This window comes from Lactuca sativa, chromosome 2 (assembly GCF_002870075.4).
Source record: "Lactuca sativa cultivar Salinas chromosome 2, Lsat_Salinas_v11, whole genome shotgun sequence".
In the NCBI taxonomy this organism is placed as follows: Eukaryota; Viridiplantae; Streptophyta; class Magnoliopsida; order Asterales; family Asteraceae; genus Lactuca; species Lactuca sativa.
The window spans coordinates 201,014,827-201,024,631 of NC_056624.2; the positions used below are offsets into that span (position 1 = coordinate 201,014,827).

The 9,805-nt window shown below is 35.5% G+C and overlaps 1 protein-coding gene across 2 annotated transcripts; it reads right to left on the reverse strand.

Annotated features, from left to right (window-relative positions):
• Nucleotides 1–7,977: 7,977 nt before the first annotated feature.
• On the reverse strand, nt 7,978–9,041 carry LOC111916224 (uncharacterized). Of its 2 annotated transcripts, none has more exons than XM_023911844.3 (2): nt 8,684–9,041; nt 7,978–8,615 (listed from the first exon to the last, which is right to left on the reverse strand). In XM_023911844.3, exons 1-2 carry the CDS (start codon nt 9,011–9,013, stop codon nt 8,142–8,144), a joined length of 804 nt encoding a protein of 267 aa, XP_023767612.1. In that variant the 5' UTR covers nt 9,014–9,041; the 3' UTR covers nt 7,978–8,141. The 2 variants fall into 2 exon arrangements, with proteins under 2 accessions (XP_023767612.1, XP_023767611.1); XM_023911843.3 differs by having other exon boundaries at nt 7,978–8,627.
• Between the last annotated feature and the right edge of the window lie 764 nt (nt 9,042–9,805).

A 9,805-nucleotide genomic window follows, 5' to 3' on the forward strand; every position in this document is an offset into this window, starting at 1 on the left:
GTTTCATGACCTTCAACAGACCACCGATACCGTGGTGGAGATCACCGCTAAGTTTCGGGAACGAGCTTTGTTGATCCCGTAATATGCTACTGACGAGGACTTGAGGAGGACGGGGTATCATTCCATGCTGGGGGATGATATCCGAGTTTGTGAGCTTTACAGGGTGCAAAACCATGAATGATATGGTAGAGAAGGCCCGGGATCGGGAAATGGAGTTGGTCTTCCGCACCAAGCGGAAGCCGGAGCAGGCACAGGCACGGTGGGTCAGGCTAAGAAGCCTAAGACCTCAGACACTTCCAACAGGGGTCAGCGGGGTCGGGGCCGGTGTGTCAAGTGCAGTAGGGTGCACAGTGGAGCTTATCGTATCACATGCTCGGGATGCTATGCATGTGGCCAACAGGGCCACTTGACCAGGGACTGCCCTACGAGGAGCTTAATTTGTTTTCACTGCAACCAGATCGGCCATAAGCGGGTCAACTGTACGAGGTTGCAGGGAGAGGGAGGAGCGGTGGCGGCGCATGCGCCCGCCACGTTGAGGATTACCGATGGCCGCCTTACCAAGGCGGATGTTCCAGTGGTGAAGAGCTGCGCATTTCAGTTGACCACTGAGGAGGCTCGGGCAGCGCCAAACGTTGTGGCCAGTACATATCTATTGTTCTTTTCTCCTTATGAATTGTATGACTTATGTGTATATTATGCTTGTATAGGGACCTTTTTGGTCAATGGTATGTATGCGCATGCTTTGTTTGATTCGGGTGTTACACGATCGTTCGTATCTCTTGCGCTTAGCAAGAAGTTTCGGGACACGCCTGGTACTCTGGATTCCCCACTTGAGGTAGAGATTGCAGATGACCACACTGTTAATGCTATGAGGGTGTATTGGGACTGTGTCATGAATGTGCTTGGTGAGAGGTTTCGTGTCGACCTAGTCCCGATACCATTGCGAGGGCTGAAGGTGATTGTTGGGATGGATTGGTTGGGGGCCAATGGGGCCATGATCGATTGTGAGTGCCATTTGGTGAGGGTTCGAACCCCAAGTAGAGGAGAACTGGTGATACATGGTGATAGGGCCTCGAAGGGGCCGACTCTCTGTATGGCTGCGAGGGCTAGGAGATTTCTGCAGCAGGGATGTGTGAGATTTTTGGCTTATATCTCAGATATGAGGGTTGAGACTGCGATGGATGTGAGAAGTGTGCCAGTTGCACAGGAATTTTGGGATGTCTTTCCCGAAGAGCTGCCAGGGGTGCCTCCGGAGAGGTAGGTGGAGTTTCGCATAGATTTGGTGTCGGGTGCCGTCTCGATAGCAAAGGCACCATATCGGTTGGCACCGCCCGAGGTGTAGGAGTTATCTACGCAGCTTCAGGAGCTGCTAGACCGAGGGTTCATCCGTCCGAGCAGTTCCCCGTGGGGAGCATCGATCCTGTTTGTGAAAAAGAAAGATGGATCACACAGGATGTGCATCGACTACCGAGAGCTGAACAAACTAACAGTGAAGAACCGTTATCCGTTGCAAAGAATCAATGACTTGTTTGAACAGCTGCATGGTGCGTCTTGGTTTTCCAAGATTGATCTTTGGTCAGGGTACCATCAGATGAGGATTCGGGATGAGGATATACCGAAGATGGCTTTCAAGACTCGGTATAGGCATTATGAGTTTGTGGTGATGTCGTTTGGACTCACCAATGCCCTAACAACGTTCATGGATCTCATGAATAAGGTGTGTAGACCGATGCTAGATCGGTCAATGATCGTTTTTTTTTATGATATCCTGGCCTAATATAAGACCAAGGAGCAGCATGAGCAACATTTGAGGGAGGTACTGGAAACCCTAAGGGAGGAGAAGCTTTATGTAAAGTTCTCCAAGTGTGATTTTTGGCTGCAGGTGGTACAATTTTTGGGCATATCATCAACCAGGAGGGCATTTTGGTTGATCCAGCCAAGGTTGAGGCTATGATGTGGTGGGAAGTACCAAAGAATGCTTCAGATATTCGTAGCTTCTTGGGTTTAGCGGGCTATTATCAAAGATTTATCCAGGATTTCTCCAAGATTGATGTGCCATTGGCCCACTTGATCAAGAAGAATGTGACCTTTCGGTGGGGCATGGATCAACAGATGGCTTTTGAGACCGTGAGACAGAGGTTATGCGAGGCTCCGATCCTAGTACTACCTGAGAGGTTGGACGATTTGGTGGTGTACTGTGACACATTGAATTCAGGGTTAGGTGTGGTACTGATGCAGAGGGGCACGTGATAGCTTACGCCTCGAGGCAGTTGAAGCCTCATGAGGCGAATTACTGCAATCACGACCTAGAACTGGGGCAGTGGTGTTTTCCCTCAAGATTTGGAGGCACTATTTATATGGAGTACGGTACACCATCTATAGCGATCACAAGAGCTTGAGGTATTTGATGAACTAACATAACCTCAACATACTATAGAGGAGGAGGCTAGATGTGGTGAAGGATTATGATTGTGAGATTCTATACCATCCAAGGAAGACCAACGTGGTGGCCGATGCATTGAGCCGCAAGACGGCAGGGTCCCCGATTGGGAACATTTGTATGAGGATGACAATGATTTCTCCTTTGTTGGAGATGATCAAAGAGGCCCAGGTCAAGGGATCGAAGAAAGAGAATTGGAATATAGAGAAAATATGGGGACAATATCCTATGTTTGTTAAGGATAACCGCGACCTTTTAACGCAGTGTGGCAGAGTGTGGGTACCAGTGACAGGGGGAGTGAGACAGAGGCTATCAGAGGAGGCACACAAGTCCAAGTTCTCTATACATCCAGGTGCCACGAAAATGTATAGGGACTTGAGACTGAGTTATTGGTGGCCCTGCATGAAGCGGGAGATCGCCTAGTTCGTGGAGTGGTGCTTGACCTGCAGGAAGGTTAAGGCCGAACATCATCGGCCTCATGGAAAGGTACAACCACTACCTATTCCCATGTGGAAGTGGGAAAAGATCACTATGGACTTCATCACGAAGCTACCTAGGACGGCGAGGGATGTGGACGTCATATGGGTGATCGTAGACAGACTGACGAAGAGTGCCCACTTCATTCCGATTTCCAAGAGTATATCCGTAGAGAAGTTGGAGGATATTTATGTACGAGAGGTGGTGGCTAGACACGAGGTGCCAGTGTCGGTAGTCTCTGACAGGGATGTCCGGGGTGTGCTCTGGGGAATTCACTAAGCGTTAGCTTACAATTTGTGGATTTGTTTCAGGTACATCGGAGCCCAAGGGCAAGGGCAAAGCTTGATGACGCGATGTGCACTCTCTTGGACATTTTATGGGACACTTTGATGTTTGGAAAAAAAGTTGTACTTGACATATGTTTTGAAAACAATTATACCTAGATTTCATGGTTTATGAAAATGTGTTTGATTAACTAAAAATGAAAAATTTCTTTGTAAAAATTGAGTCGTTACACTGCACTTTCAATTAATCCAATTAATCCCAAAATTAATTCTAATTAATTTCTGATTAATTATTGAATAAATAATAAAATTTCTAACTAATATTTTATTTTCATAACATATTAATAAATTCATTATAAGTATTAATATTTAATTAATAATTAATTAGAAATTAATTAGATTAATTTCGGGATTAGTTGTATTAATTAAAAGTACAAGGGTTAAAATGCAATTGTTTAATAGTTGAACAAGAAAGAGTCCAAAACCTTCCTTGGAAGGAGGTGGATGAAATTAGAGTATTCCAAGGCATCTGGAATATTCTTGCAAATAAATAGGAAGCTGAATAATTACCAAATTAAATAAATATTATTTTATTCCTTTGGAGTTATCTAGGGTTTCCGAGTTGCAGTATATAATGACCATAAGCCTTTAAATTTCAGCCAACCACTCCCCTACTCTAAAGAAGGCCGAAAATCATCACCTCTCTCCTCTCTCGAAAGCATCTTGTTGCTAGTGTTGGGTGTGAACCATCAGATGACGACACTTGTGATGATAGCTTCCAAGTTATTAAAGAAAAGATTCTTGATTGTTTACTACAACAATCAAAATGTTTATTGTTACTTCTATAATTTTCAAAATTATCTAGGGTTAGTGTGTTCTTATTGTTTAATAGAATATTGAATCAATAGTATTATGACTTAATTCTTTAGGTTGCATGTATCCTTTAACTTCTTTTATAATATTGCATGCAAACCATTATTTATCCCCATAATCAAAAGTTAATGTTGCAAATTTAATTTGAAGAAATTAATATTGACATTTAAATTTGACGTAAGTTTGAGTATTTGATAAGACTTGGGGTGTGGGTACGGTAAGTATGCAGTTTACCATGGTGGTAGTGGGGAACACCACCCCCGCCCTGTACTCTCCACTGCGGTTTGGCCTCATGCGGCTATAAAGTGTTGCACCCTTTCTCTCATCTTTACCTTTTTTTTCTCTTTTCCTAATGCTTTGAACGGTCAAAAATTTTAAAAATCATTTCCCCCCATTTTTCCTATAAATAAACCTCACAACCCTTATTTTACCATACCTAAAACCAATTCTTATATCTTTCTATATCTATTTCTCTTAAAATCACTATAAAAATGTCGTCATCTTCGTCTTTAGAAAATTTTCCATTTATGCTTGATGTTGTTGTCGAGACTGCTAAAATAATGCAACAAACATATAGAGCTATATGCAATGACGATGCCGAAAGTTCGCAAAGGAGATCACAAAGATATATTCAGAGAAACCGTGAATCAGCCTACCATTGTTTGATGCAAGACTACTTTGTTGAGCATGCTACTTTTTTAGGCTACTATTTTCGAAGGCGGTTCATGATGTTTAAACCATTATATGAACATATAGTAGAAGATTTGACGAGGGAGTGTAGTTATTTCTAACATCTTTTCGATGCTAGAGGTACACTCGGTTTCACTCCTTTATAAAAAGGCACAATCGTATTTCGTCAATTAGAATATGGCGTCCCTCCTAATGTGTTGGACGAGAGTTTTGGGATGTCCGCTAGGATCGCATGGGATAGTCTACACTATTTTTGCAGATATGTGATTCGGATTTACGGTCCAAAATATTTACGTAAGCTTACACGTAATGACATCCTACAATTGCAAGCCCATCATGCTAGCGTATATGGCTTTTTGGGAATGCTAGGAAGTTCAGATTGTCTCCATTGGGCATGGGTAAATTGCCCTACCTCATACCATGATCAATTTACGCGAGGTGATCATGGTCACCCAATAGTTATACTTGAAGCGATGGTGTCATAGAATCAATGGATTTGACATACATTTTTTTTGGTTCTTCCGATTCGATTAAAGACATCAATGATCTTAATTGTTCATCGATATTCAATAACATATATGACAGATCGACACTAGATTCTTCTTTTGAAGTGTATAGAACGTCATATAAGTATGATTATTGTCTTGTTGATGAGATCTATCCTAAGTATGTTGAGTTTGTTAAATCATTTTCCTGTCCAATTGATTGTAGAAGGAAAAAATTGAAGACATTGATCTCAATTTCGATCCCCGGATGATTCGGAAGACGAGTTCTCAGACGAAGACTTTATGTAGTATGTTTTAGTTATTTTTCGTAATTTTTTATTAATATTTTTTTGTCTTTTTAAAATTTTAAGTTAAATTGTTAAAAAAATGTGTTAGACCATACTAACGTGCGAGAAAGAACCACATTTATGTGGTAAAAAATCACATAACGCTTATGTGACACTGAAATTTTTTTTGAATTTTTGATAAGACTAAACGTAATTGTTATGATAAAATTCATAATAATGGTCTTTTTTTATCTTCAGATTGATTCAAATTTGGAAATAAATTCCAAAAATGTATTTTTTGATTGGATGAGAATGAATGAAAAAATCTTAATCTTAAATTGTCTCATAATATCGAATCTGAAATTTATTTTCTTTCCAAAGTTTGTGAGACTTTATCATAGATATGAAGACAATCTTGGTTTATTCCAAGAAAAATCATTTCTTTTAATTTGAATATCAATTCCAATTTGAAATCAATTTTTGACTCACATTTTTTTTGGCATTTAATTCTGCATTTACTCGGTATTTAGTTTTGTCAATTATATTTGACTAAAAAAACTCTGGCATTCAATATTGTTGCGAATTTTAATTTTGGCGAAATTAATCTTTTTACTTAATTTTGCGCAATGTTATATTGTTATCTGTAACTTGATTTTAATATTACAAAATTGCTCATCCTTTGAAAAGATCTATATTTTAAGAAAATACATGTTATATTATTTTTATCTTTGCAAAATTAACAGTTTAACATGAGGCGAAACTAATTTTGGCATTTCATTGCAAAATGTGGCATTTAATGTAGTGAAATTATTCATATTTTTTGAAAAAAAAGACTTATTATTTGTGCAAAATAAATAGCAAAAGAAACATTACCAAAGTAAAGACCATTTATAAATTAATTTCACAAACCAAAATTGTTTAATTTCTTTTCCTTTTTGCGTATGACTTTTTTGTGATAATTTTGAAAAAAATGACCGTGATGTTTTTTGTTTTTGGTGGAGATTTTTATCTTTCTAATTTCTAAATATCATATTTTGTCCAACATAATTTATAAATATTATAATATTTTTATAAAAAATTTAAAATATCATATTTGTCTATATATTTTGTTTTTAATGTTTTTTTTTTTAATTATTTTAAGTTTTTTACCTTTTTATCAAATGACTAAAAGCATCTCTAATGATATCATTGTTTTATTTTTATTGACCTCGAATTAAATTGTTTGTCAAATGGTTAATCTTTTTATGACTTTTTTTATTTTTAAAACTATTTTATCTTTATCTATCTAAAATATTATATAGAACTCCATCGTTTAACTACTCGATTGTTAAACATATCATATTTTAATATAAACATTTATTCACGTACAAACGATCTACATATTACTATAACTTATATTTATACTTCTATATTATATATTTATTTATCTATAAATTTTAGATAAATAATAAATAAATCAAAGTAAATCAAAGGGATAAAATGAAATATTATTAAAGAGATATGGGTTAACTATTCAAACATTTAAACTATATTGACCATTCAATATATATTGAGTAATCAATAATAATGAACAAAAAACCTAGACATAGGCAAATTTACTAACTTGGTGAATTTAACATCTAATAACTAATCGGCCGTTCAAAAAAAATAAAAATAAAAACTTAACCAAATAATAATAAGTTATAAAAAACCTTCCATTGGAGATGCTCTAATATATCATCTTCTAAATCTAAGTTTAAGATATCATATAAAATATTTATAAATTTTCAAAACATCAAAGTTATCATTTTAATTAATTTTAATAAGTGAAAAATTATAATAATTAAATAATTAACATCTAATGAAACAGTAATATTCAATCAAAATTTGAAATTATGTTTACTATGACAATACAAACAATATTAAAATAAAAATTGATTTGAGAAAGTTTGTTTCAATACTTAGGGGTGTCTGAGATTGCTTATTTGACACTGATAATAAAATACATTGATAATAAAATGTTTTAAGTATGTGATAAGAAAATTTCATAAACATTTTTGATAAATTATTTCATACTTACACATATAAGTACCATTTTCCAAACAATAAAAAATAACTTTTTAGTTTATTACGTTTTGGTCACGAATAATGTAAACAGTTTTTTTTAAAAAAAAAAACTCTATTTTAACATCAAATAAGTTAATAAACATTTTTACTAAAAAGGCATAAAATTTAAATAAACAAATCCCAAACACCCTCGTGATATCAAGTCGTTTGCTAAAAAAGGATGCACCTTATAATTTTAGGAGAATATTGTACACGATTTGTATACAAAACAACAAAGAAGTTTGATTATAAAGCTGACCCATTCAAATAGATATTTCTTTCCAAAGGTATAAAAGATTATTATTTTATTATATGACCCCTCCTTTTTTAATTATGCCTTGTTATAAGTATTATCATTTATCAACCAAAATACTTCAAAATTTCTCTTTGAAATTATATGAAAATGCATTCACCAATTCTTTTTGGCCATACAGAGACGACTTTTTGTGTTGCAAGAGATTATCGAATACTTTGCATCGACAGACATATCACTAACGCCCAACATTTAAACGACAAATATCTAAAATAAGTATGGGATTAAAGCCTTGACATCCTTCCCAAATCTTCCACCAAACTTTGAAACGTACCATTTTCTTGTCGCATAGCTTCGCCCCATCAACAGGAACACAGTGCCCAAAGTGAAACAAAACGAAAATCCCGTCTGACAAATGCATGAGACTCCTATGAACTCAACAATTTCAAACATATAGTGTGGGCATATAACGAAATGGAACAAACCACCTTTTGGGATTTTATACTCTCTATCTGCTTCCTTTCTTAGGCTCGAAAGAATGCAATGATGGTAAAAGTTTCCACTTATTCCAATCAAGAACATTCCAAGTCCAACGTATTTGAGATCGAAAAAAGGTTCAGAAGATTCTTGAGATAAATATTGGGCGTAAATCATTGTAGCAATTGACACACCATAGCTTAAACCGATTGTTATGGAAACGCTAAGCATCATATATCCGCTAAACTTGTGAATGAAGAGAACCTGCACACCAAGCTGTATGAAAATATTTGAATTGAAGTTTATAAAGAAGAAAATGCATGCGTACGCACCTCAAGGATCCTCTTGAAGAAATGAATAGTGAGGACAAATATAACCATAACAAATCGAGGATCTTGATGTTGAAAAACAGCAAAAGAGACAAGACCCACGAAGAACGATGGTGTATAGAACACAAGCATCCCGATTCTACTGGGCAGCTTACGTTTCTCCTTGTCTTTTCGTTTGTTTAGATCAGAGGCATCACAGAACTTAGCGTACTGCTTGTTTTTGCCTATCATTTCCATGTAACCGGAAGTAATGAGAGCCAACAGGTTGAAAATCGACATTGCATTGATGAACAAGGAAGGTGTTGATGGAAATAGGAACAATGAGATCACCATTTTGATTTTTGATATTTTTGATGGTATATATTAGTAATTGGTGCTTTCAAGTATGTGTATATATAGGAGCCATAAGAAAATAATGGTAGGCAAATGAGAGAGAGACTTGAATTAAAACCAACCACCTGAATCAATTCCAATTAGAAATAAAGAAATCCACAGTATATTAAATAGTATATTAAATTTTATAGAGTTCAATAGATTATCACTATCATTTTCTAGATTCCATACAATTCCATCAATATTTTTTCTATAATACATTGAACTCTATAAATTATAACAGAAAATTACAAAAGCTAATTTATAGTATGTAATTAAGATTAGAAAATTTCTTTTTTTTCCCATTGAAGAGTTCAATGACCATTGAACTCCAAATCCACAATGTGACATCTCATTATGGTAAAGTTTTATCTATTAAATGACAACTAGATTTCCCACCTCATTCAACCATCTCATTAAACTCATCATTGTAGATGCTCTAAAAGAAAAAAAAATATATTGAGGTATTCACTAAAATAACAAGAATAGGGAGGATATCACAAATTAGCTTTTACATTCAATAACAAAAATAGGGAGGATATCACATATTAGCTTTTACATTCATAAATAACCATTTATGAGCAACTAGTAAAAAATCTTTTGAATAAATGCCTTTAAATATGAGAGAATTTGTTTTTTAGTACAATTATTACATATTTATTACTCTACTACTAAATTTAAATATTTAAACATGTTTGGCATGCGTTTTTTAAAGATTTTAGTAACTTTTACCTTTTGGTTTTTCACTACAAG

Coding starts and splice junctions, on each gene's coding strand:
- LOC111916224 (XM_023911843.3), bottom strand. CDS start 9,013: ATGGTGATCTCATTGTTCCTATTTCCATCAACACCTTCCTTGTTCATC. Junction 8,628..8,683: donor TCTTCAAGAGGATCCTTGAG/GTGCGTACGCAT, acceptor ATTTTCATACAG/CTTGGTGTGCAGGTTCTCTT.